The sequence below is a fragment of the Kalmanozyma brasiliensis genome (genome assembly GCF_000497045.1).
Source record: "Kalmanozyma brasiliensis GHG001 unplaced genomic scaffold PSEUBRA_SCAF2, whole genome shotgun sequence".
Taxonomy (NCBI): Eukaryota; Fungi; Basidiomycota; class Ustilaginomycetes; order Ustilaginales; genus Kalmanozyma; species Kalmanozyma brasiliensis.
The window spans coordinates 1041738-1067653 of NW_015961959.1; the positions used below are offsets into that span (position 1 = coordinate 1041738).

General features: G+C 57.8%; 12 protein-coding genes across 12 annotated transcripts; 6 read left to right on the forward strand and 6 right to left on the reverse strand.

The window, feature by feature from the left end:
* Positions 1-1123: 1123 nt before the first annotated feature.
* On the reverse strand, positions 1124-1489 carry PSEUBRA_002922 (uncharacterized protein; the record flags this gene model as incomplete). The annotated part of the gene is made up of 2 exons (XM_016437321.1): positions 1124-1350; positions 1453-1489. 2 exons carry the CDS (start codon positions 1487-1489, stop codon positions 1124-1126), a joined length of 264 nt encoding a protein of 87 aa, XP_016292797.1.
* A 372-nt stretch (positions 1490-1861) lies between these two features.
* On the forward strand, positions 1862-4417 carry PSEUBRA_002923 (DNA repair metallo-beta-lactamase; the record flags this gene model as incomplete). Its single annotated transcript, XM_016437296.2, has 1 exon — positions 1862-4417. The coding sequence occupies one exon, from the start codon at positions 1862-1864 to the stop codon at positions 4415-4417; it is 2556 nt and encodes an 851-aa protein (XP_016292798.2).
* Positions 4418-4463: 46 nt separating this feature from the next.
* Positions 4464-6227, reverse strand: PSEUBRA_002924 (C2 domain protein; the record flags this gene model as incomplete). Its single annotated transcript, XM_016437302.1, has 1 exon — positions 4464-6227. One exon carries the CDS (start codon positions 6225-6227, stop codon positions 4464-4466), a length of 1764 nt encoding a protein of 587 aa, XP_016292799.1.
* A 343-nt stretch (positions 6228-6570) lies between these two features.
* PSEUBRA_002925 (uncharacterized protein) lies at positions 6571-7228 on the forward strand (the record flags this gene model as incomplete). The annotated part of the gene is made up of 2 exons (XM_016437290.1): positions 6571-7055; positions 7135-7228. 2 exons carry the CDS (start codon positions 6571-6573, stop codon positions 7226-7228), a joined length of 579 nt encoding a protein of 192 aa, XP_016292800.1.
* Positions 7229-7345: 117 nt separating this feature from the next.
* Positions 7346-10195, reverse strand: PSEUBRA_002926 (SET domain protein; the record flags this gene model as incomplete). Its single annotated transcript, XM_016437310.1, has 1 exon — positions 7346-10195. The coding sequence occupies one exon, from the start codon at positions 10193-10195 to the stop codon at positions 7346-7348; it is 2850 nt and encodes a 949-aa protein (XP_016292801.1).
* Positions 10196-11674: 1479 nt separating this feature from the next.
* On the forward strand, positions 11675-13291 carry PSEUBRA_002927 (General substrate transporter; the record flags this gene model as incomplete). Its single annotated transcript, XM_016437288.1, has 1 exon — positions 11675-13291. The coding sequence occupies one exon, from the start codon at positions 11675-11677 to the stop codon at positions 13289-13291; it is 1617 nt and encodes a 538-aa protein (XP_016292802.1).
* Positions 13292-13474: 183 nt separating this feature from the next.
* PSEUBRA_002928 (uncharacterized protein) lies at positions 13475-14179 on the reverse strand (the record flags this gene model as incomplete). Its single annotated transcript, XM_059464934.1, has 1 exon — positions 13475-14179. The coding sequence occupies one exon, from the start codon at positions 14177-14179 to the stop codon at positions 13475-13477; it is 705 nt and encodes a 234-aa protein (XP_059321331.1).
* Positions 14180-15304: 1125 nt separating this feature from the next.
* PSEUBRA_002929 (uncharacterized protein) lies at positions 15305-15728 on the forward strand (the record flags this gene model as incomplete). Its single annotated transcript, XM_016437326.1, has 2 exons — positions 15305-15504; positions 15689-15728. 2 exons carry the CDS (start codon positions 15305-15307, stop codon positions 15726-15728), a joined length of 240 nt encoding a protein of 79 aa, XP_016292803.1.
* A 1079-nt stretch (positions 15729-16807) lies between these two features.
* Positions 16808-18421, reverse strand: PSEUBRA_002930 (NADH:flavin oxidoreductase/NADH oxidase, N-terminal; the record flags this gene model as incomplete). The annotated part of the gene is made up of 1 exon (XM_016437323.1): positions 16808-18421. One exon carries the CDS (start codon positions 18419-18421, stop codon positions 16808-16810), a length of 1614 nt encoding a protein of 537 aa, XP_016292804.1.
* A 368-nt stretch (positions 18422-18789) lies between these two features.
* PSEUBRA_002931 (Glutathione S-transferase, N-terminal) lies at positions 18790-19768 on the reverse strand (the record flags this gene model as incomplete). Its single annotated transcript, XM_016437324.1, has 3 exons — positions 18790-19327; positions 19399-19525; positions 19600-19768. The coding sequence occupies 3 exons, from the start codon at positions 19766-19768 to the stop codon at positions 18790-18792; spliced, it is 834 nt and encodes a 277-aa protein (XP_016292805.1).
* Positions 19769-20256: 488 nt separating this feature from the next.
* PSEUBRA_002932 (uncharacterized protein) lies at positions 20257-23226 on the forward strand (the record flags this gene model as incomplete). The annotated part of the gene is made up of 1 exon (XM_016437298.2): positions 20257-23226. The coding sequence occupies one exon, from the start codon at positions 20257-20259 to the stop codon at positions 23224-23226; it is 2970 nt and encodes a 989-aa protein (XP_016292806.2).
* A 796-nt stretch (positions 23227-24022) lies between these two features.
* On the forward strand, positions 24023-25912 carry PSEUBRA_002933 (Glucose-methanol-choline oxidoreductase, C-terminal; the record flags this gene model as incomplete). Its single annotated transcript, XM_016437284.1, has 1 exon — positions 24023-25912. One exon carries the CDS (start codon positions 24023-24025, stop codon positions 25910-25912), a length of 1890 nt encoding a protein of 629 aa, XP_016292807.1.
* Between the last annotated feature and the right edge of the window lie 4 nt (positions 25913-25916).

Genomic DNA, 25916 nt, shown 5'->3' on the forward strand with positions numbered 1-25916 from the left:
GTCATGATCCGCAACCTGCAGCCATCGTCAACAATGGTTTCGCCGTCTGAAAGCATCCATCGAGAAACCACAGCTCGTCTTGCTATTGCAAACGTGCCAAGTGAGCGGCTATCAAGCAGCGCTCGAGAGCGAGACGGTAGGCAATCTGAACAGAGGAACCGCAATTTGGTGCAGCGAGGGGCGAGTCTCGGTCTTTTTTTTTTTGTTTTTTTTTGGTAGCAGCCGAGGCTTCACATGTCAGCCGGCCTGCACGCTTTGGGCCCCTTTCATGGTCCGAAGAAGCGCGGCTGTGACTTTTTTGAAAGGCACCGCGGTTCCGCTCGTTGTCCATCGCAGCCAAGCAAACGGCGCATCCTGTCTCGCAGGGTTTGAACAGCTCGGTGTCCAGCTCGACAGGGTCGTTGGTTCATGCAGTGAATGCCTTTTGGATGTGGTTGCAGCCGACCGCGGTTCCACCACCTCTCTGCGAGGAACCGTATATCGCCGATCCGAACCAGCTCATCTGCCGATGTCACACCAGCCCCTGATGGACCGAATCTACATCGCAGAGATCCAAGGCTCGACTTATCCTTTGGTGAGCATCAAAGCATAGACAGCGTGAAGGCACAAGGCCCGAGGATGATCGAAGACAGGTGGAGGGCGAGCCCTCGATCCTTTTCGAACGAGAAGTCCGATCGCCCTGCGTACGACAAGCGTTGCTTCCATCGTCGCAACCTGGACCGATGTCCAGCTCGGAATCCGCTCTGTGAAGTCGCGCTGATCTACATTGGATGATCACAATCCATGCACAAGCCATGGAAGCCGGCTGCTGTTTCCTGAGCAAGAAGGTCGCTCATCCGCAAATCCACTTATGCAAGATTGAGGTCACTTCTGCAACGCTGTCGACGCAGGACTTTGAACCAGCCCAAAGGGATCGCTCAGTCCACAAGCTTTCGTCAACATCGCCATGTCAGTAGTTTGAAGCCGTTCAACCAGTGTAGATGATGTGCTGTATGTCAAGAGGATCCTGATGTGGTATGTACAGACCCGAAAGATCGGCGAAGTGAGGCCTGCGCTGTTCGTGAGATGTGGTCGAAGCATTTCGCCAACCGATCTGGTATTCGATTCGAGTGGGTTGCAGGTGCTATAGCTGAATGCGGCTATATCTTCTGTGAACGCCGAGCTGACACCCGCAGAAGGCGATGAAGGCAATATAGATGATGGCTGCAATGTAGCATGTCTGGCCGACCGCCTTTCCGTCTTCTGGGTCGTCCGTGCTGCCCATGAGTGCGGGCCAGTCGTGCGAGAAGCCGTAGCCGAAGATGGCGAGAATGACGGCACCGAATACAGATACCACTGTGCAGCAGGTCGCTGTGTCCACCAAGAAGAACAGTATTGAGAAGCAGTATCGTCTACGTCAGCTTCTCGTCCACTAGGCTCGGCTCGGCTCGATCCCCATGAACATATACTCACCGAGACCACTGCCGACTACGGGCCGTGCCATCGACATGTTTGCGGTGTGTGCTATGAGATGGATTGGTGACGGTGGTGGGTAAGATCCTTTGCGATCAACAAAGAGCAACACTGGCCGCAGCTGCGAGTGTGTGACGAGCCACAGCTTCGAAGGCCCCTGCGCCTTGGCTAACCTAACACCCTGCACGTGACAATTCTGACTGAGCCATCTGCAGCCGCAAAAGTATCAAATTTCTCTCTCTGTGAACCCTGAGCGTGGCGGGAAAGTTGCATGCAAGCAAGCGTGGAGGTGCAGCTTGCGGAGTGTCAACTTTTGGTTAAGCTGCTCAGCCACCGCTCTCCAACACCATCAGTGACCGCTGCCACATCCTTCCGTGTCAATCTCTCGTCAGGGCGATGCAAGGACAAAATGGCACCTGCAAGCGTCGCCTCTCCTCCCAAGAGGCGCAAGCTTTCTACTTCACCGTCTAAAGTGGCGGGTCCAAGCGGCTCGGCGCAGCCCTCCCTTCTCTCCTTCTTTGGCAATGGTCCGCCAAGAGCATCGTCACCATCGCCTTCGGACTCTCTAAGGCGCACACCATCAGATCAGCGGCAGCTCACCAATGCTCCTGCAGACGATGCCAAAGCAGAACGCACCGCCGAGTGTCCAATATGCGCCAAAAGCGTCCCCTTCAACACAGTCGAAGCCCACGTCAATACCTGTCTCGACGCTGCAGACTCGATAGCACCTGAGCCACAGATTCTCAGAGATCACGTCAACGAGCAGCCTGTCGCACCACCAAATGATGTAGCGACCAGGCAGGAGTGCTCTCCTGCGCCGCCTCTTGACTCTCCGGCTTCTCTCAACCAGACCTCGACGCATCCGACAGTGCCACCCCAGGCCGTCAAGCTCACATCAATATCGGAGCTAGCATCAACATTGGATGCCTCGGTCGCTCCCACAAACGAAACTATGTCGACTTCGGTCGGGACCAGGACTCCATCGTCCCGTTTAGCCTCAGTCAAGAAGGCAGCCTCGTCTGCTTTCACAGTGCTGATGCAGTCTCACTCCGAGTCGAAGCAGTGGGCCACAGCAGATGCAGTCGAAGCAGCAAACTATCGCGGCAAGGCGAGGTCACGACCCGAAGCTCGTACCGCTCCCTTCTACAAGGCGCTCGAAGGCATGCCAATCACCGTTGATGCCTTCCGCTTTGGCAAAATCGAAGGCTGCCGCGGCTACTTTCTCACCCACTTCCACAGCGACCATTACGGAGGCATGACTGCCAACTGGAATCATGGTCCCATCTATTGTAGTGTCACTACCGCCAATCTTTGCCACACTCACCTCGGTGTCGATCGGCAATGGCTCCGGCCGCTCCCGATGGAAGTCGCCGTACCTGTTCCGGACAGCGGAGGCGTCATGGTCACCTGCATCGAAGCCAACCACTGTCCTGGCTCATGTCTTTTCCTCTTCGAAGGGCCGCAGACATCCCAGCTTCTCTCGCGAAATCATGCAAGTCCCTACATCGGCACCGGCAAGATCTTTCGCTACTTGCATTGCGGTGATTTTCGTGCAAGCCCTGTGCACACGAATCATCCCTCGATAGCTGGCAAGAAGCTGGATATAATCTACCTCGATACGACCTATTGCAACCCACGCTACTGTTTCCCAGCGCAGGACCAGGTCATCGAGGCTTGCGCCGAGCTGGTACGTCGCATCGTACCCGAAGCCCAGCTGGAAGCGAACCGGGCGGCTGTCAAGACGGAGGGTGAAGCGGAAGACTGGACTGTAGCACCGCCTCGTCGGACAAAGAACAGTATCGATACGAACAGCGCATCTGCTAACGCGTTCAAAGGCTGGCTCAGCACGAAAGTGGAGAATGCCGACGGCACCCTTTCAGCTTTGCCACTCCCGTCAATATCAAGAGACTCGAGCTTCAACGATCTCAAGACGGAGGACGCATCAGATACAGCTTCCGTCAAGCAAGAAGAAACACAGGACGACGATCTCAATTATGACGACGAGGAGTTCTTCTACGGGGAGCAGCGAGACGACTTTCCCGACGAGGATCCCGTCGATGCATCGGAAGACTCGCCTGCGCCACGTGTCAAGCTCGAGCCATCGGAAGACGCCCTGCTCGACTTTCAGGCGGACTTGAAAGCAGAACCGCCAGTCACAGATGCAATTCAGCAAGAGATTAAAGCGGAGGTCAAAGCGGAAGAGCAGGTCAGCACCGACATCAAGCCGGACGCATCCGCGGACACCAAGCCTGCATCCAACTGGCTTGCCAAGCATTCCGAGTCCTCACGCGACGCAGTCTCCACCACGCGACGTCGCGACGGCGGTCGTCTCCTCGTCGTCATCGGCACCTACACCATCGGCAAAGAGCGCATCGTCAAAGCCGTCGCTCGCGCCATGCACTCCAAGATCTTCTGCATGGACTCGCGCAAGTACCGCGTCTACGCCCAACTCGAAGACCCTGAGCTGCACTCGATGCTCACCCGCTCCCCCTCCGCCGCAGTGCACGTCACCAACCTGCATGCGATCAACGGCGAAGGTCTTCGGGATGTCGCCGCCGCCCTTCGCACGCGTGGGCACGACTTCACCCACGCAGTAGCCTTCCGTCCCACAGGGTGGACATACAAGCCGCCGGCTGGCATGGACACCGTCTCTCCCTCCCTCGACCGCCTCATCCAGTGGAACCAAGGTCGTACATTCGGTTGTCAGAACCTCTACCCGACGCGCGACAGCACGCCGGACTACATGATCTACGGCGTGCCCTATTCCGAGCACTCGAGCTTCTTCGAGCTCACGGCATTCGCGCTGAGCACGCGGTACGATCGCATCATCGCCACCGTCAACGTGGGCAGTCCGGCGAGTCGGGCCAAGATGGCCAAGTGGTTCGAAAAATGGATGCTCGAGAAGCGACGCAGGGAAAAGAACGGTTTGGGTGAGCTCGAGGCTCGTGCCGTCACCTACTGGTAACCCTTCACACATATTGATAGCGAACATAATATACAATTGCACACATCTACAACCTCTCCAATTTGAACCGAGCCAGGAGGGTCGAATGCGTCTCTCGGCCCTTCAAATCGAGCAGTCGGATGAACTTCCACCCTTGCGCCGCATATGTAAGTCTGACAGTAGCGACGGCGAACATGGGATTCCTAGCAAATCGATCGTCGCTCTTGACCATGATGCGCAAGAAGGCCAGTTCGTCGTGTTCAAAGTCCCACTCGAGCGTCTCGTGCCAAATCGGATCGGTGGGGATGGGCTGTTCGCCCTTGTGCACGATCCCCAGCTTGTGCTGCTTGTACGCCTTGGTCTTTCGTTTCTCCGGTTCGCCCTCGAGATCGGTGGGGAGGATGAGGGTGCAGCTGAGGTAGGGACGGATGTCGTCGGCGTCCTTGCCCTTGGGTAGGGGCAGATCGGTTGCTCCTGCAATGTGCAGTTTGAGTCGGTGCTTACCGAGGGAGGTGTTTCCATCGCCACCCATACGCAGTCCGGGAGGCTTGAGAACGTATCCGTCGGAACCCGAAAAGAGCGCTTCGTTGAGCTGGACACTCGCATCGAACGTCTGCCAGTTGAGCGCGCACACTTGCGCCCCCACTCCCCAGAACGGCACCGGGTTGAGGTTTTTCGAACTGATGCGCGTGCCTTTCGGGTAGACGCGCATGAGGTGTTCGGCATTGTGCTTCTTGATCGCCTCTGCCTGTTTGGGGAGCAGATCCAACAGGCCCGTTTCGGAGATGTTGATCAGATGGTCGTGCGGACCGTTGGTGAGCGTCGTCTCGTACCACGACGAGTTGACGGGTTTCACCGACTGCGCGTACACGCCCAAGGCGCAGAGTTCCGGGATGATCCCCGCCTTCTTCGCCTCATTCCGTGCGGATTTGTTCTTTGTCTCCTCCTCATCGTCCTCCTCCCCGGGTTTCTCGACGGGCGGCTCGTTTGAGAGGTGGAATTCGACCATGACGGCGATCTTGGCACCGAGGTGGTCGAGCGATGTATGCTCACTCGCAGGTTCACCCTTTTCAACGGGACCAGAGATGAGCAGATCGCCCCATACCTCGTGCATGATCTCCACCAGTCGCTTCTGCCCCGCGTGTCCACAGTGGTTTTCGAGACTCAACAGAACGGGTGCCACCTTGAACGACCCATCCCGTGCAGCCTTGGCTTCCTCCTTCTGGATCGCCTGCTTCATGGTCTCGCAGACGGCGCGGAAGGGGATGTGCGACGCCAGGGTGTAGCCGTGCGTCACCTTGGGTTCCGCAGGATCGTCCTCGTTGTCCCACGCGTCGATCTCGACGCATCTCGCACCTGTCACGAGCACGTGCTCGTAAGCCACCGCGGAGGAGCTGCCGTAGAGTTGGTGCGCAAGGAGGTACGTGTTGTGGGACGAGCTGACAAAGTACTCGCTCAGCGGGCGGGAGCGATCGCGCACATAGTCCGGAACTTCGATGTGGGACTGGTCGACAAGCGTTTTCAGGGGATCGGAGCTCGTCGCCTGCGGGTCATCGAGCGAGGCGTCGGCGGCGGAGAGCAGGTTCTCGTTGACGAGGAACTGACGCAGGGCGTGGCTGATGCGCAGCTCCGACTTGGTGATCTTGGTGCGACGTGCGGCGTGTCCACCGCCAGCGATCGAGTCAAATTCGACCTCTTCACCGAGGTTGTCGCCGCCTCCATCGGGGTCGGCGGCCGAGGTGCGGGAGAAGGGGTTGAGCTTGGCGAATTTCGAGGTGAGGACCGAGGGTGCCGCCTGGCCATCCTTGGTGTTGGGATCGTTGTCGGACATGGTCGGCACGCTTTCGATGGGTTTGTCTAGAGGATGGTGGGGTCGAGAGAGGGGGAGGACGATACACTGAGCCGACTTGCTGGGTCGTCCGAGTGTGCGAGGTGGACAGCGTCTGATGCAGGCACGCGCAGCTGTCAAGCCAGGAAGTGTGGAGCAATGCAGCGCACAGACTCGGGTTGAAAGCGCTCAAATTTCATACGCCGCCTCGTCTTTCCCGAACAATTGGCGCTCGAGCCAAGCTTGCTCGAATTTACCGTCCGAAAAAGATCCCGCTGAGACCCTTTCCTTCTCGAATCCGATTGCCTGTTGCTCTTCTCACACCATCATCACGTCAACTTTCACGATGTCGGAACAGAAGCAACCACTCATATCAAATCCGGGCGGCTACCGCGAGTCGCTCGAAGACCTCGACCCTCGCTACGCAACCGAGTCGTATCAGCACCAACCTTCATCTGCCAACAACAACGTCGTCTTTGACGCAGCGTCCGCGGTCGAATCGCAATCACATCCGTCCCGCGGCGGGGGAGCGTCGTGGCAGTCACAGCCGCAGTCGCTGCAAGGTGGCAGTGGTGGAGGCTCCTATGGGACGTCGCAAGCGTGGAGTCTCAGCAGCATCTGCGCGATCGCATGGGCACTACCGCCGTTCAGCTCGGCGTTCGTGCTGATTTGGGAGACCGAGAATGATCTGGCGAGGTTCCATGCATATCAGTCTGGGCTGAGCGGAGCACTGTTGATCGTTGGGCTGTGGGTGTTGAGGAGCTTGCTTGGGCTTAAGACCATCGGGTTGTTGGTGGGAATGGGCGCATATGGTTGGTTCTGGGTCAACGCGTAAGTGCTTATTGCTCCAGAGGGAGACAGGTTCTGAGAGGTTGCTGACCTTGACGTTTTTTTTTGCTCACCTCAACAGATCAACCGCACATAAGTCGGCACCATCGCTCTCGAGAAACCCCTACCTGCCACACATCGGCGATATAGCCTCCAGATGGGTCGGTGAAGAGTAGAAACATTCAGCACACTTCGATTCAGCCTCAGTCACGCAATGTCACCGCATCACATCTCAGCAGCGTGACGCCAAAAGGTGGTAGCAGACTGTCTATCATTGCAATGTGTTGACCAGATCAACACCTGGGCAGCCACTCTCGATACGGCAGATCGGGGAAAGCATCCAGCCATCGATCCAAAAAGATATCGAGCCCGCCGCCGATCGTGCACTGATGCGTGTAGAACGCCTGCTCGACCCACCTTCTCGCCTCGTCCTTCTTCTCCTGCTTCAGCATGAACTTGGCCAGCGTCAGCATCGATGTGATGCCACCATCAAAGTGCAGCGACGGCAGATCGTTCAACACCCTCTCTCCACCCTGCGAAACCGTGCAGCCGATGGACTGGAGCGCCTGGAGCTCTGTCCGCGCCGCAGCGTCCAAGTCGTACTCGCTCTGGTGCAGCGCCATCAGCTGGTAAATCTTCATCAGGTCGGGCCGGAGAATCGGTCTTTCGACATGATAAGTGGCCTGCACCTTGTCCACCAGCTCCTGCAACGACTCTGCCAGATCCCGATGATCCTCCATCTCCTTCTCCGTCTTTTCGGACGACTTGAGCACGATACGACTGCGTTCCTGCAACATGCTCAGCGATCCCCCTACCACCTTTCCGCGCTCTCGCACCTTGTCCTCGCCATCGCGTTCGTCCATCACGCAGATACCACAGCCGCACTTGAAGCCGTGCTTGGACAGCTGGCTGCGACGGATGAGCCACGGCTGCTCGCCCTTAACGTACTGGTGCATGATCTCGGTCCCCTTCTTGAGTGGGTGCAGCGCACGCGTGGTGACGATGTCGCCAAAGAAGACGGACGAGACGTTGGGCAGACAGGCGTGGTTCAGGATGGCGGGCAGGGGATGGACCATGGTTGAGCGGGTCAGCTCCGAGTCTTGTGTGAAGGAGGATTTCCCACCGGGATTGGCGGCGGGTCCGAAGGCGTTGAAGCGCAGGACGCCGTCGACGTAGCTCGTGTCGATGCTCGATCGAACCGACCCGTCAAGGACCGTCTGCCGCCAGCGCTGTTGCAGAGATGAGGTGCTGAGCGATGAACACGCTTGGATGAGCAACTCGATCTCGTCCGCACTTGCTTGCGCGTCCGTATACTCCCGCTTCGGAGGCGAAGGATACTCCTCTCCGACCCACCTCGAATGCTCCACCCCAGGCCCCGCCGTCAACCCCATGATCGGCAACGTCAACTCGTTCCTATCCACCATGGCATGCACGCTCCTGGTTGCCGCCAACACCTGTGTCGTGGTACTCGTCACCCCCGACTCCACCGTATACCTCAACAGATGCACACCTCGACACCCGCTATCCGCGGCATAGCTCGACGCTGCCGCTTTGCAACACAGCAGCAGCTCTCCTTCGTCCACATCTCGGGTCAGCACCAACCCCCGTCCCGCACCGGGGATGTTGGCGATCTCCACCGGCCCGAACCAGTCCTGCACGTCAAACCGGGGCGTGGCGTAGGACTGCGAGTCGAAGTAGTAGGCCCAGACGTTTTCGTGAGTCGGACCGAGCGCGGATGCTTTTTGCGCGGCACGGACCGCGGTGAGGGTGTCGAGGATGCGATCTTGTGCGGCGGTTCGCTGAGAGGAAGGGTAGGCGGAGAGGGCGGATTCGAAGGCCAGTCGGCTGCGGGCGAAGTCGCATTTGCGATAGAGGACTTGACCCTCGAGCTCGAGATCTTCGGCGATGGAGCTGTCGGGAGAGGTGGAGAGGGGGAGCTTGAGAAGGCGTGCGGCACACAGCTCGCGGTAGGCGGCACCAGGTCGGTTCTCACCGAGGAGCGACTGGATGAGGGAGCGTGTCCTACGGCCTAGCTCCGATTTTCGTGACGAGTCGAGATCTCGTATGTGCCTTTCGGCAGACTCTGCGCTCGATGAGGCGACCAGGCGAGCTAATGGCCCGTCTTGCAGCCATCTGCAGCCTTTCGTGTTGCACGCTGCCGGAGAGTCTTTGAGCAACGACGCAACGTCGTCGAAGTGCTCTGCATGGTCTTGCGCCACATCGATCTTCCACGTTGTTGCATCGAGGATATTGGCATCTGCCTGGCTAAGTCGATCGAGAATATGAACGTCGGTAGGCGTATCGACACGGATACCAGGAACGCTCTTGCCTCCTTGGCACGGACCGCCTTTTGCAAAGTGGTTGATACTGACGAAAGGCTCTCGTATCGCGAGCACAGTGCCGACAGGGAGATGTGCGTCCAACTCCTTTCCTCCGACATGCAGATTGCTGGTGAAATGGGCGATGCTGATCGGTATCGCATTGCCTGACGGCAGCACGCCGATGAACGTGCACCCGACATAGAGATTTAAGCTGGACGCGACCTTGCAGAGCACATACCTCCCGTCAAATCGCTTCGGTGCTTCGAGCTCGTCTGCGTCTATCCTCTTCAGCTGATCGAGCGGCTTTTCTGATGCGTAGCTGCCGACGCCGTCGAACGTCTGCCTCGGTAGATAAAGTCGTCTCCTCTTTCGTCCAGTGTCTGGGTCGTGGCCCGCGACGTAGACCTCCTCTTGTCGCTTCTTGATCTCTGCGGCCTGCCTCGCTAGTAGAGCTTTCAATGGCACGGGCTTGAGCTTCTTCGGTGCGCTGAGAGCCTCCCTTTCCTTGCGCAGGAAATCGCGCTCCTTGTCGATCGCCTTGTTGTAGTTCTCGAGCAGCGCTTGTACTGCGCCCTTGAAGAGGTCTGCATCGACAAGCGGATCGAGCGCTAGCTCCTCATCGTCCTCCGCAGTGCTGCTAGCGTCGGCCGCGTCGGTGGCATCCTTCTCGTCGGCTACAAGGTCGTCCTTTGCCGGCGTGAGCGAGAGATGCCGCGCCAGGTTGTCCTGAACCTCGCTGTCCGGGTCCGAGAGCTGAAGCAGCTGCTCGTGATCTGGTAGCGCCAGCCCAATCTTGCGCAGCGCCTTGAGCAGGTCCTCCATCTTCACGAGGCTGCTTCTTGTGACTGCCACAGGCGAAGCAAAGATGTCGAGTTGCACGGCTTGTGCGAGCTACTGTGGGCATCTTGACACCTGTCGTGTGGGCAACTTTTTGGAAGAATCAACCAAAAAATTGGGCCATTTCGGATTTCGGCGCAGTGCCAATTTCGGCCGACAGAGGTCACCCGCCGCCACTGCACAAGCCTATGAGGGGTTCGCCATGATCCTGAAGCGATGGTCAGATCTGACTGTAGTGCGCATCGCTCGGTTGATCGGCCGCCGGCTCGTTAAGCCCCCAGACGAGGCATGCAGGTCGAGACAACGTGCTATTGAGCCTAGGAACGCGCGAGACGCGCGAGGTCCGGTGTGGTGAGCGATATGGAGACGCTTCGAGGCTGGCAAGCCGGCCATTGGGCTACATCGATTGCAGCAGAGCGGAAGAGTCCAGTCGAAGTCAAGCCTGCCCCGCAGCTGTCGGCACGACGGAAAATTACTTGCAGCAGCCTGCATCGATCTGAATGCAAGGGGAAGCGCTTCCCATCCAATGAAAGGAGAACGTGACCGCCGACGAGCGCAATGGCCGCTTTTCATGCAGTTCATATCAAGTAGCAGCCAGCATTCGATGCCTTCTTCTGACAAGCCATGCTCTCAAGTGGAAACACCAGCTTCTTGGGCTTACACGTAGGCCTAGCCCGGCGGGAAGATACCGATCCAGATCTCTGCATGGACACAAAACGACAATGATGGCCGGCGGGATGAGAGCTTTGGCCCCTTGTTCTTGAAAGGCACGTTCGCCGTTTCGAACTGCAGGGTGGCATGCAGCTGACAGCACAATCGGCTGTGGGCGGCACGGACGAGGGAACGTGTTTCTTCAACCCCTTTTCGATAGCCCGCTGCCATTGTACGACGTGCAATGCATTGCCGCGCGGAGAAAAGAGCGAAAATTAGAGCTCGCGTTTCTCAGCAGTTTCACACGGCGGGCCGCTTCAGTCTCAGCCAGCCGCGCCGCCGTCTTGCCGTGCCGGTGGTGAACCGCCGCTTTGTGCGAGCATGCGGACACAGGCGTTCCTTGCCTCGCTTAGTCGTTTTGGTTGTCCGAACAGAGATCCTAAGCGAGTTCTGAGTTTTATTGTGCTCGCGAGCGTGTCGGATAAAGGCAAGCTGCGCTCAACTGCAAGGCTGAGCGTGGCGTCCAACACGCTCAGAGGTGGCGACGGGGACAACTTCATTTGCGCAGGCATTAGCTCGATCGACTGCCGTGGGTCCCACCGGACGGATCATGTGCATTTGTGCCAAATGAGCTCTGCGGGAATCGTCAGAACATTCTAGCCGGCGCACCCCACCCCTGACCAATCCCATAAGCGGCACTATATAGACCTCCTCGCTTTGATCGTACCTTCCCCTCACCTTTTCTCACGCCCTCACCTATCCTTCCTACACCTTTTCGATCAGTGCCTTTCTTTTGAAAGCACTGTCTTCATCATGGCCGACATTCAACACTCTCATCAAGAGAGCATTTCGCCTGCGGGCGAGGAGAAGCGCGTCCAAGGTTCCTCCTCCTCCATCAACGATGCGCCCGCCGAACCTCTCGCCAAGAAGTCTCGTCTCGGAGCCGTAGGCCTCATCTTCGCCTGCGGTGCCGCCCTTTTCTCTGATGGCTATGTCAACGCCTCCAGTGGTCCCGCCCTTACCGTCCTCTCCTACGCCTACCCCAACGCGCCCGGCTTCGCGGCGTTCAAATCTCAATTCTCTTCCCTCGTCTTTGCGGGTACCGTCTTTGGCATGCTCCTCTTTGGCTTCTTGGTCGACCGCATTGGCCGTCGACACGGTATGTGGTTCGCCTCGCTCTGGCTGACCCTCTGGTCGATCCTCATCGCTGGCGCCTGGGGCGCAGGTGGCTCCATCGGTGGCCTCTTCGCCGCCCTCTCCGCCTACCGCTTCATCATGGGTATCGCCATCGGCGCCGAGTACCCTGCGGGCTCCGTCGCCGCTTCCGAAAACACCGAGAGCGAGGGCGTCAACAAGGGCCGTCAGCAGATGTACTTCATCATCGCCACCAACACCATGATCGACCTCGGTTTCGTCGTCGCCGTCCTCGTCGCCTACATCCTGCTCCTCATTTTCGGCATGAACCACCTTCAATGGGTCTGGCGCCTCACTCTCGGCCTCGGTGCGCTGCCGCCGTTGATTGTCTTCTTCTTCCGCACGGGCATGAAGGAGCCCGAGCACTACCAGAAAAACGCGATCAGGAAGAACGTCCCCTACTGGCTCATCTTCAAGCGCTACTGGGTGCGCCTCGTCGCTGTGTGCCTTGCATGGTTCTGCTATGATTATGTTTCCTATCCTAGTGGCTCCTACTCGTCCCTGATCTTCTCCCAGCTGATCCCATCCGAGGGGCTGTCCGACTACGAAGTTCTCAAGCGATCCCTCGCCTACTCCACTGCGCTCAACTGCTTCTACCTGCCCGGCACCATCATCGGCGCCTTCGTATCCGACCGCCTTGGGCCTCGCCACACCATGATCGTCGGTCTCCTCTGTCAAGCCGTGCTCGCTTTCGTTATGGGCGGCGCCTTCGGTACCATCCGCAACAACTTCGGTGGTCTCGTCACCGTCTACGGCCTCTTCCTCGCCTTTGGTGAGTTTGGCCCTGGTAACAACCTCGGTCTGCTCGCCAGCAAGGCTGTGGGACCATCAGCCGTCCGCGGACTTAGTTATGGTTTGTGTGCTGCGATCGGAAAAGTAGGCGCGTTCAGCGGCAGTTATGCGTTTCCCGTGATCCAGGCCGATCTAGGACCGGAGGACTCGAACATTTACTACGCCGGATCGTTCTACATCGCTGGTGGATTGGCCATTTTTTCGGCAGCAATCACGTTCCTGTTCATCCCCAACATCGGGCAGGATGGCATGAAGAAGGAGGACGAGGCGTTCCGCCAGTACCTCGCCGACAACGGCTACGACGTGAGCCAGATGGGTCTGTTGGAGAAGGATTCCCCGTCGAGCTTCGAACAGGGCGCCGCGAGGACCGAGTCCAACACCGGTTCGGTAGGCGATAAGAAGGATGGGAGTGAGACAGTCGTCTCGTCTACCGCTGTCAATTGAGCGCTCTGCTCACAAACAACCCTCGAGATGATGACGAAACACTTGTAGATTACTTTTTCGTCTATACCCCTTGTACGAATTTTACGATGACGCAATTGTGCTAGAGGTTTGTGCTTTGTTTTACAGTGGACGACGGAACTTGATGTTGCGAACGTGATTGAGAGACTCGGTGTAGGACATGGTTCAGGGATAGAGGGCGTTGAGACGGGCGTTGACCGAGGTGCACACCTTGAGCGCGTCCTCCGTCTTGATGCGATCGATGGCCGAGGTCTCGGTGAACTTGAGCAGACGCTGGTGCCTGCTCTCGTGGCCGTAGACCCCCTTGATGTGTGCCAGAGTGCCGTCCTTGAACACGAACTCGCCGTCCGCGTCGTGGTACAGGTACATAGAGCGGGGCACGTACAGGATGGCCCACTCATCATGGCCGAAGTGCAAGACAACGTATCGCTTCTGGGTCGTAGGATAGGCGGGAGTGATGATGTTGCACGCCACGACGGCAATGAACGACATCTGTTTGCCAAGGACGTCTTCTTTGTTGGCTCGAAGCCAGAACCGAGGCGGAGTGAGCGTCCACAGGTTGATCCTGCCGAGCTCGACGGGTGCTCGGGGAGTTCGTGCGTTGGCCTCTCTCGTGCCAGCCACTGGAGCCGAGGAGGTCGGAGCCTTGGTGCCTTCAGCTGTGCGCGTGGCGGTGGACGTGCGAGGGGGCATCGGAGATTCGATCAGCGAGTGAGCGACGCGGACGATGCTAGGACCGCGCTGCGGGTCCGAGAGGAAGCGGTAGACGTTGGAAGTAGATGCGCCCTCCCTGATGCGCTTCATGAGATCCTTCAGGACATCAAAGTCGGCATCGTTGGGATGTTCCACCTCGATGGTCCGGGTCGGCATAGCGACGGTCTCCAGCAGGCGTAGGACCAGCAGCTTAGAATGCTCGAGCGATCTTCAGGGCTTTGTGACGATGTACCGTTTTGTGCATACGCAAGCAGTGATGTGTTGAGGGAGACTATGACGGATAGAGAAAGGCTTGAGTACGCTGCACGAAGGCCTAGAGGGACCAATCACGGCGGCGATGCTGTGGATGACGGTGAGAGTGAGCGAGGCGGGCTCGTCAGACACGGCGATACTTATACCCTGCGGCCGATGCGGAAGCTCAGCTTCAGCTCTTTGTGCGGAAGCAGATCGTGGTTCCGCATCGTCCAGGTCTTGCTCAAGGCCATGGCCGGACAAGCTCTAGCTCCAAGATCACCAAGCTCGATCGAGCCAAATGCGAGAGATGCTGAACACCTTCGTCAATATCATGTATTAGGACACCCATCATCAAAGCATTGCAAGAGTTCACGATTTGAGGAAACGTTGGGAAAGAGTTATAGTTGAAAGCCAAGAACCAAAGCTTAAGCTCGGAAGCAAGTCAGTGTATGCACCTACATCAGCAGCTCAAGAGTCTAGAAGATCACAACACGACGGAGGTATGGGATTGTTCAAACCACAGCAGCACTAGCTACGAGGGAACGGAATGACGAAGATGCATTGTCAACACCACACTGCAATCGGCAGAGCTCGCTGAACGCTCGCTCGCCGCTTGCAGTGAGGCGTTGACCATGCATCTTCGTTCGCGATGTCGATCAAAGGTCAGCAAATCAAGCATCGATGTGATGGCTGTGATGATGCCAAGAGAGAACAAGGTTTTGACAAGTGAAGCTGCAGTCTGTTCATTTTTGTGGCCGCCTCGAGCTTGTCGTCATGCGTAGTTGACGACTCTTTCTCCAATTACACGTCTTCCGCATCTTGCTTTACGTTTGTCCGCATCCTGCTTCCGCACCGTCTTCCCGCAGCCTTGAGCCGGTCAAAGCTCTTCCGCACGCTCACGACGAATTGATATAAACCCACCTCCATCAGCCTCCCACACCGCTGGCCTCTCGTCTCTCCACCTCCATCTCTCACCGTTCATCGTCTCCTCTGGCGCCAACACCATCACCCCAGCTCGGTCTATCCGCACATCGGTTCCTCTCAGCCATGCCGGCAGGCTGGTCTGACATCCAAACCCAGGCGCTTGCGCTCAGTGGCTTCCTCGAAGAGGCCAACATCACATCTGCGGACCTTCTCGCAGTTCTCGAATACAAGCGGTATCGCGGGTATCTCGTGGATGGCATTAGGTCGTATGCTAACGATCTGAAGAAGCGCGGAATCATCCCTTCTGTCGTCGGCAACGAAGAGTCCTCTTCAAGCAAGACGGCTTTTGCAGGCCTTCATAAGTTCAAGCATGGCCAGCGACTTGGAAGCGAGCGTATTCTCAGCGCTCAGCAGCAAATGCGGAGCAGATTTCCTCCTCGTCGCGGCCCGCCTCCACCGAGTCTTTGGCCTTCGTACGACACGTATCCGCACATTCATTCGCAACAGCTTACGAGCGGAAGATCGCTTCCATCCCATCCATCGATGAGCATGCCACCTCTCGATCTTTGGACCACTCCTTCCGACCCGGCCAACGCGACCCACAGCGGACTCTTTCAGGACCATGGCGAAGCAGTAGCCCCCTTTCCGGCTAGCGTCCGGCCGCAGAGCGATCACTTCACGCACCTTTGGCCCATCGCTCGATCCGAACCCTTCATTCAAGAGGTGCCGTACTTGAAGACGAGCTCGTCGAGCATCGAGCAGCTCCGCGGCCAGCTTCCGCATGATCAGACGTGTGCGCAGCCTCAGCCCATCGTTCCTCAACAGGCCGCATCGATGCAGAGATTCCGTTCAATGGTCGAGCCGCCAGTCGGTCCACAGCAATCACCGGCGGCTGCGGAGCCCGAGCTGCCCGCTGCTGAACAGTCAATTGAGCCGCCAGCTCCTCGCCACAGTCCCGCAGTCAGCCAATCCACGCTCGCCGAGCCGCAAACACCCCCGAAAAGATCGCCTCCTGTGAAAACATCAATCATGACCCTGCCTGCGAGCTCCGCACCGATCGGCAGCCGTCGGCAGTCGGACCGAACGCCGATCCACAAGCCACTCGAAACAATCCCTGGCACGCACATCCATCTGGACGATCTTACGGCACCCCAGTCGTGGCTTCGTCACGACCCGCAGTGCGGGGACGCAATGACACTCCTCGCGCGTATCGCACACCACACGACCGAAAAGGGCGAGCGCTGGGTCGAGCTGGATTTTGCTAACGGTCAGTGGGCGGTGATGAAGGTGGGCAAAGGAGTGCGAGCAAGGTTCGAGGTGGGCAGCACAGCGGTGGTGAAGGGTGTGAAGGGCCCGAAAAGATGTCCCCGGCGCGTGCTGTACTTTGACGCCGAAGCGGAGGTGACGCTGCTGGGAGGGGTGACCGTGGAAGACGTCGCAAGGGTAAATGGCGAGTGCAACAGGAGGCGTAGGACGAGGTTGGAAGAGCAAGGGTTGGCGGATGAGCCCAACTGGCTTGTGCGCAATACACGCCACTGAAAGTCGAATCTGGTCATGCACACAACAGCGGATGTAGACAAAGCATGTGTATTGCATGATCCCAGACGAAAGCATGTGTACGGCAGCCTATGACCTCGACCCGAAAGTAAACACACCGATGCACGCCACCATCGGAATGGCCACCATGACGAGCAGCATGAACAGATCGTCATTGGGTTCCTTGAACCCGGTCTGTGTCGCACCTGTTTTGGTGTAATCCTTGATGAGGGCGTAGGTGGATTTGTCGAGGTTGTCGCTCTTGCCGAGTACGGTCTGGGCCATGTGGAATGTGTGCCAGAGGGTTCCCCAGCCGGCACCGACGATTTTGATGGGTACGAGAGCGAGACTTGTCACTGCGGGAACCTTGAATTCGGGTGTGCCTGCTTCGGGGGATGCGTCGTCGATGGACGTATCCGTGAGTCGGAGGGGTAGAGCGGGGAAGACGGCGGCTGGTCTACCGAGGCAAGCCATATCCGCAGCACCGTCGTCCGGGTTGATCGCCGATGCAATTCCGTGCCTCGAACGCAGTCCACCTGTCAAGATGATCTTCAACCGCGAACCCTCCGGTAGCGTCGATCGACACCGACGGGCAAAGTTCTGGAAGAACGCCTCGCGCTTTCCCGTCCTCTCCGTGGTCTTTGCGTTCGGATCGGCACCACTTCCTTGCACAGTCGCAGCACCCGTCCCCGTCGCTTTAGCATCCCTTTTGCCATCCGCAGCGTTCTTCTTGGACGAAAGCTTTTCCAGCTTGGCCTTTTCAGCTTCGGAATCAAAGCCTTCCATGACGAATGAAGGGTTCTCGTAGTTGCCACCACTTATCTCGACAAAGTCGACCTGATCGGTCTCGGCGAGCCACTTGACGTTGAGCAGCGCGTCGTCTTCGGTAAGACCGCCCTGGACGTAGTCGGAGCTGTTGAGTTTGACACCGATGAGGAAGTCCGGTGCAACCTGCGTGCGGATGAGGTCGACGATTTCCAACAAAAGACGAGCACGGTTCTCGGGAGAACCACCGTAGTCGTCGGTGCGAAGGTTGGTGCGCGGGCTGAGGAAGGCAGCGAGCTGGTAGCCGTGCGAGCCGTGGAGTTCGACACCGTCAAAGCCGGCTTCGGCGCAGATGAGCGCAGCCTGGACGAAGCGATCGCGGAGCTCGTGGACTTGTTCCAGCGTCATGGCTGCTACGGAGCCCCAGAGGAGATGGTCCATGAATCGACCGACGGGGCCGAGACCACCCATGGTGCTCATGGGTACCGCCGAAGGGGCAAGCGCAGGCTTGGTGATTCCACGCCCAGAGCCACGCATCGACTGTCGACCGGCATGAACCAGCTGCACCACCGCGAGAGGTCGTGACTTCGGGTCCACCATGTCAGGCTGATCACGACCGGTGCATGCATCGGCGTAGCGCTTCATCGCCGTCTTGAAGAAGGTGAGGTTCCTCTCGTCGTAGGGAATGGTGATGTCCCACGGCGTACCGAGATGGAGCGGATCAATGGCAATGTTGCCGGTGATGATGAGACCCCAGCCGCCTCGCGCCCAGGCTCGATAGAGCTCGTAGTGGGCATGGTTGGGAGGTCCACCTCCTGTACGAGAGAGCGTCTCTTCCAATGGTGCTTTGGCAAGACGATTGCGTGCGACCTTGCCGCCTTTGAACTCGAGCGTGCGTGCGATGAGCTCGGCTTCAGGAGCCTTTCCTTTCGTCGACATGTCGAGTGGTGTTCAGATCAGATTCTATGATGGTGGCAGGGACGATGGTTTAGGTACGGAGATAAGAAAGGAAGCTTGTGCGCCAAGCCCTGATCACGCATTACGACGTTCGAAAAAGGCGCACGCGGCTCAGATTATGCGGAGATGCATGCTCCGAGAAGAAACTCGTCGATTAAGGTTTCCGCCGACGTCGCTTTCAAGCGGTAACCGTTCCGCGTTTTGCTAAGCAGCCGTACCCCACACTTTCCGCAGCACATAGCTTGCTCTGGCCTCATGGTCACCACGAAGCATGCTTGACAGCGTAGATTGAAGGACGACAAAGACCGGAGTCGACAATTGCATTCAGAGAACAGCGGTCGAGATGGTGATCAGGGCAGACCTCGACCTTTGTTGATGGCATCGGCGACCTGCGAGGTCATCGGCCGGTTCTGGGCATAGCGCACGTACGAGTCCAAGTACAGGTCGTCGGTCGAGGTCGTCGCTTTGAAAGCATCCAGACCGAAGACAGCCCCCGTCCACTTGTTCCACCTCTCCAACACATCGCCCTCGAGCAGCTTCTCAGGCTCGAAGCCGCGGAAGTGCCTCAGCACGTTGGTCGCACGGAACAGCCAAGGTGCCACGGTGCAGTCGACCACGGAGAGGGACTTGCCGTCCCAGAAACCTTCCGGATTGGGCGGCGACATGGACTTCACAAAGTCGGTGAGGTGCGAAGTGAACTCTTTGGCACCTTCGAGCTGCTTTTCGACTTCCTGCGCTTGAAGGTAGCGGTAGAAGGAAGGGATGAGGTTGCGGTTGGCCTTGTCGACTGCTAGACGGTAGACGGCTCGCTCGTAGGCATCAGAAAGGGGAGGAAGAAGCGTCTTTCCGCCTTTGCCGCCTCCATACTTCTCATCGACGTACTCGAGGCTGTGATAGTTGTGCGAGCAGGGGTCAGGAAACAGCACTGGTATAGCTGAAAAGGCCTGAGAGCAACTCACATCACGGTAGACTCGGCCAGACCTTTGCCGTTCGACAGCTTGAGTGCTGGAACGAGACCCTTCGGGTTGAGCTCGAGGAGGTCTGCCGGCTTCTTGTATGGGTCTACCTCTCGGTACTGATAAGGAGCTGTAGAGCACCGTGTGAAGCCATGTCAGCAATATTCGCCATCGAACTTTTGAGTGTCCCCGGTCAAAACGTACCACCAAGGTATTCCAGAGCGATCCAGACTCGATGCACGAAGGGGCAGAAGCAAGCGCCAAATAGTGTAAGCTCAGACGGTGTCGAGTGAGCTCTGACCGTGTCGAGCGCTTGCCCGGTGCATTCGGTGTGGTACACGGCGTCCTTGTGTCCTGGTGCAGGCTTCGACATAGTGTAGCCAGCTTTCGTGGTGGTCAGTGAACGTTGCAAAGCCAGCTTGTGAGTTCTGGAGGAGACGATGGTTCGAGTGCAAGCAGCGAATGGAGTGATGGTTCTGAGGCCAGATGGGAATCGCATCATGCGGTGGTGGTCGTTGTCATCGTTGTGGAGGTTGACTGACCGGCATGCAGGGTCCACCAACTTTGGTTGCCGTTCATTGCCGTGAGCGTGTTTCGCACGGTCCATCGAAGCTTCACTTGTCACCACGACCCGCTTCAATCAGCCCTTTGATCTGGTAGAGTTCTGTGCGTGCAGCTGGCCAATCATGCTGATACTGACTCGCTAGAGAGGTACTCGTCGCCTCACACAATCCACTTCAGAGATCAAAGCTCGCTCAGAGCAAGGAAACAACAATGCGCAATCACTTCAAACTGGGTTCAATATTGGCGCTGCTGATCACATCAACGGTCTCGACGCAGCAAGTCTTTCAGTCCGAGACAATGGCGCCATCCGTAGCCATAGAATCTGAAGCTGTCAGCCTAGACACATCGTGGCAGGTACTGGGACCCTTCCCAGCTGGAATGAGGGAGCTGCCCTTTGGTGGGTTCCCGCCATCCGTCGAATCTAGCTATGCACAGCTACTAGATCCGAGCAGCGGCGTCCGGGACTTTCCATCCACCTACGGATCAAGCAATGCCACTACAAAGCTGCAAACGTTCGAAGGGCAGGTGCAGAGCACTAGCGCCAACAGGACCAAGCACTCGCTGACCGTGGAGTATCCCGATGTCGACTGGGCGTGGGTGCGCAAGAGTGCTGGCTGGTCCTCACTGCAATGGCAGATGGTCGCTGCAACTGACCTCAATATTGCTCAGAACAGCACAGCGATCGCGATATCAATGGATAAGACCGCCGAGTTTGCGATCGCACCCAAGGCCGACTTCGCTCCGAATGCATCATATCAAGGCGGAAGCACTGCGGGAGAGGCGATCGAATGGCACACGGGCGACTGGTACTCGTACATCGCTGCTTTTGCTCGAGAAGACGACGACGCAAGTCGGCTGCCGATCTCACACCACACCTTATTCCTGGATCAGGGCTCTTACAAGCTGCTGGTCAGGTCGCAATACGAGATCCGAATCTTTGGTGACCCACGCAACGACGGCGGTGCAGAAAGCCCAAAGATGACGCTTGGCATTGACATTGCTGCGCAAAGCACGGAAGGTGTCGACCGGCAAGAACTCTTGGAGGTCCACACAGATGCGCAACACAGCAATGTGCCACATGTCGTCGGGGGCTGGCTCGCCGGTTGGGGCTTATCCTTCGGAGTGCGCAATCTGGACCCAAACGACACTTACGTCTTGCATAGCATCGAAGTGGCCAAACACTCATCGGACAATGTTCAGCCTCGTTTGACCGCCGACTTAGGATCCAGACTCCGCATTGCGCCAGGGCAGACGATCACGGTCCCGGTCAAGCTGCAACAGACGGCTCCCTTGGACTCAGCCACAAAAGCTTTGATCTTGATACTTCGTCTCCGCAGTGCTTCGTCGCCAGCCAGTACCACGATCGCCAAGAAGGTACAAGTTCCGCTCATACACAAGCCTGCATTTTGGATTGACTTGAGCAGCGACGACGATCACAATGCATACATGTACAGCTATCTCGCCGACGACGGATCTGTCCAGATGGCAGCAGCCACACCGCCAAAACGATCGAGCAGGGCATCAGCTGGGAACGCACCGCTTCCGCCACTGATCCTCACTCTACACGGAGCAGGAGTAGACGTCCGCGATCTGTTCTTCAGCAACAGCATCCGCCGTCAGAATGAGAGCTGGTCCATCTTGCCAACCGGACGTACACCGTGGGGCTACGACTGGCAGCTCGCTTCCTTGCAGGCTGCAGATGCGGCGGTGACAGCTTTCCACAAGCATCTCTACGGGCTTCCGCCGTCCATGTCCGAGGATGAAAGACGGAGGTGGCAGTTTGATCCAGAAAAGCTTTTTGTGATGGGCCACTCGAATGGCGGTCAAGGAGCGTGGTATCGACTGTCGCGCTTCCCTGATCGAGTCATCGGCGGTATGATCGGATCTGCGTACACGAAGGTATCCGACTACGTCTCATTCGGATGGAAAGTTGGACGCCACTTCGAGGATCCTGCTCTACAAAGCATTCTGCACAGCGGAGTGACCATGTTTGAAAACGATCTGTTCGCCAGCAATCTGGCTGGACTCGATCTGCTGATCAAATATGGATCGGCGGATGCTAATGTACCGCCCTGGAACTCGCGGGACATGGCGATGGTTGTCAACGGGTGGAATCGTCGATCTGGACTCGAGGGCAAAGTCAAAGTCGCAGAGGTTCCTGGGCGCCCGCATTGGTGGGACACGTTCTTCTCGGAAGACGATGTGCAGGACGCCATAGAGGCGGCTTGTTCTGCCGACAAGAAATCTGGCTACCGAATGCCAGAAGCGCCGCAGAATTTTACGCTTACGGTCTTCAACCCTGCGGAAGCTGGTTCGAAAGGCGGATGGCGCATCACCGAGGTCGATATCCCCGGACGGCTTGCCAAACTCGAAGTGCGCTACACAGCTGGAAGGGTCGAAGCTGGAGCCGATGTTCATGACGGCTTCATCGACGTCATCGCAAGAAATGTCAGACGAATCGAGTTGAATGCAGGCATTCTTCGACGGAGCAGCCCTGGTTCCGTCTCCTCGAGCAAACCGACCAAGATCAGCATCAAGCTCAACGGCCAGGTGACGCAAGCAGACACCAGCAACGCCGATCGGATCAGCTTTGTGCGATCCAAGCAGGGCGTCTGGAAGGTGCTTACTGGCGACGACATGACGGCTCTCTCGTCTGCTGCCCGGCCCATCGGGCCTCAATTGCGCATCGTAACGTCGAAAGGACCCATGGTGCTGATCGTGCCATCAAAAGGCCCAGCGGCAGAAATCGAAGCATGGAAGCGTGTAGCCCGACGCTTTGCAGCTGATATGTTGCTGTACGGGGCCATCAACTCGCAGATCTTCACCGACGACGAGTTCCGCGCATCAACACGAGAAGAACACTTGAAGCACAGCAACATTGTGACGCTCGGTGGACCCAGTCTCAATGCTTTCACTCGGACCGTACTGGCCAATTGGCCGAACGAAAGCCCAATACGTTTTCCGTCGCCTGACAAGTCAGCACAATTCGAGATACAAGGACGTAGCTTCTACGAGGACGGCACGACGTTGCTCACGCTCGCCCCTCATCCCAGCTATGAAGAGGGTCTGACGCTGGTGGCTCACGGTATTGGGCTAGGGGGTATTTCACGAGCAGCTCGTCTGCTCCCTACGCGCACAGGAACGATGATCCCGGAGTGGATCGTGACGGATAAGAGTGCGGAATGGATGGGCGAAGGCGGCATCCAAGCTGCTGGTTGGTATGACAGGAAGTGGGGCTGGTCAGAGAGCATGTCGCACGTGCAATGACCTCTGCGCCTGCTCTGCTCCTTCGCCGACCTCGTCAGCGTACGACGGAGTCAGACCCTGTGAGCTGGAGACACCGGGTCGTGCAACAGCCGAGAGCCGACGCTCGAAAAGCTGCAACCACCGTTCAACCATATCCAATGTGACTCCCTAGAAGCAGAAGCAATCTTTCCTCGACGAATCAATCAAAGACCTTGTGCAGCCGTGACACACGACCATCCCGCCGGGGAGCGCTCTTCTCCGCACGGCCCAGCCTGCAGACGGACAAATGAGGACCATGGTGAACAAGGCTTTTCCCCGCATTTTCATTTTAGACGCGCTTCGGCTGCAGGAGAGACCAACTCTAAACAGCGCAGAAGGACCCTGAACAGCGCTGCTCTCTCCCTCATGGGACCCGCGGCTGCAGGGTCACTCTCCCCGCACTTTGGCCAGGACCCTTGCATTCACTCACTGCTGCCGGTCATGTGCCCAGTCGCAAGCGCTTCTTTCCAACTAACATGCCATGCACCCTGAGCGGTAACGGGGGTCTTGCGCTCCGCTCAGCAGAGTCCGCTTTACCCGCGCAGTGGCGCAAGCGTGGCCAGTGCAGAACACCACTGGTTTAGCCGAAAGTATGTAGCTCTATCCTAGTCACATTGCGGCGTTCGGCGACAGTCACCGTCAGCTGAGTCAACTCCAAGCACCGACTGTGGCCGTGTACGCGTATAAGTAGTTCGTGGCCACCATCGTCTCTTCCCATCTTCCCCTCTCCAGCAGCAACGCCCTCGCCTTCTGCAACAACCAACTCGCCGTCATCATCATGGGTCTCTTCTCCTCTCCTACTCTCCTTCCCGACGCTTCGGCGTACGCTACCGCCGCCAATCTCCCTCCATCGTCGGTCCAGGAAGCCCAGAAAGCCAAGAGCTACGATTTCATCATCTGCGGTGGCGGTACCGCTGGATGTGTCCTCGCCAGCCGTCTCTCGGAGGATCCCAACACTTCGGTCCTTGTCCTCGAGGCAGGTGGCAACAACAATGCTCTCGAGGTCAAGGCTCCCCTCGTCTTCACCAAGAATTTCCGAACCGAGCGAGACTGGGACTACACCACCACGCCGCAGACAAACTTGCGAGGCCAGGAGATGCAGTGGCCTCGCGGCAAGCTCATCGGCGGCTCATCCTCGATCAATGCCATGATGTACCACCACTGTGCTCCTTCCGACTACGACGAGTGGAGCGAAAAGTTCAAATGCAAAGGCTGGTCGTACAAGGACCTCCTCCCTTACCTCAATCGCTCCGAAAAGTACACTCCTCACGCTTCGCAGCCCGACGTCAAAGCTGAGGAGCGCGGCAGCTCGGGTCTCTGGCAGACGGGTCACTCTTCCTACAAGGCCGAGGTCACCTCCAAGGGCTTCATCAACGCTTGCCAGGAGGTCGGCATCCCCTTCAACCCGGACTTGAACACCCACCGCGGCAGTGAGGGTTGCACTCAGTTCACCACTTTCATCGACAGCAAGGGACAGCGATCCTCGGCTGCCACTGCTTACCTTCCCCTCGAGGTGCAGAAGCGTTCCAACCTCACCATCGGTATCAACGTCATGGTCAACCGCATCATCTTTGACCGCACCGGCTCTCGCCCCAAGGCGATCGCAGTCGAGATGCAGAACAAGAAGGACGGTCCCAAGTACTATGCTTCCGCCAACCAGCGTGTCGTGCTTTGCGGCGGTGCCATCAACTCGCCCCAGACGCTCATGCTCTCCGGTGTCGGGCCTGCTGCCATGCTCAAGAAGCACAACATCCCCGTCATCATCGACAATGCTCTGGTCGGCGAGCGTCTCAGTGACCACCTTTGCCACTCTGGAATCTGCGCACGAGCCAAGCCAGCTCACACACTCGACTACCTCTCGAGCGACATCAAGGCACTTCCTTCGCTGGCACGCTGGCTCGTTACCGGCGGTGGCCCTGTTTCGAGCAACGCCGGCGAGGCTGCTGCGTTTGTCAGGTGCAACGACGAGAAGCTGCCGCTGGTCAACTCGCTTACCAAGCCTGAGAACCGTCCCGAGTTCTATGGCTCGATGGGCAAGGGACCCGACATTGAGCTCATCTGCACGCCCCTCGCCTACGTCGAGCACGGAGCTGTCGCTGCGCCTGCAGGCACTGGCTGTGTCGGTATCGTCGGTCTCAACGTCCGTCCCCGCTCCAAGGGCACCATCTCGATCAAGTCGGCCGACCCATGGGAGAAGGCCGTGGTCGATCCCAAGTACTTTAGCGACCCTGGTGACAACGACCGCAAGGTGACGCTCGCTGGTATGCGTCTCGCCATCGCCATCGTCCAGGCCAATGCCATGCAGCCCTACCTCGAGAATTACAAGAGCGATGACGAGGAAGACTTCTGGTGGCCCATGTCGGCTACCGACCCAAGCAAGCTCACCGACGACCAGCTCATCAAGTTCATGTCCAAGTCGGCCTTCACGCTCTACCACCCGGTTGGAACGGTAAAAATGGGCCCCGATGCAAAGGACTCGGTCGTCGACACCAACCTTCAACTGCATGGCGCCGATGGATTGGTGGTGTGCGACGCGAGCATCTTCCCTGAGCAGATCTCGGGTCACCCCACGGCGGCCGTCATCGCTGTTGCCGAGAAGGCCGCCGAGCTGCTCAAGGGCATCGCTGCCGACAAGGGCGCCAGTCACAACATTGCTTCTCATCTGTAGTATA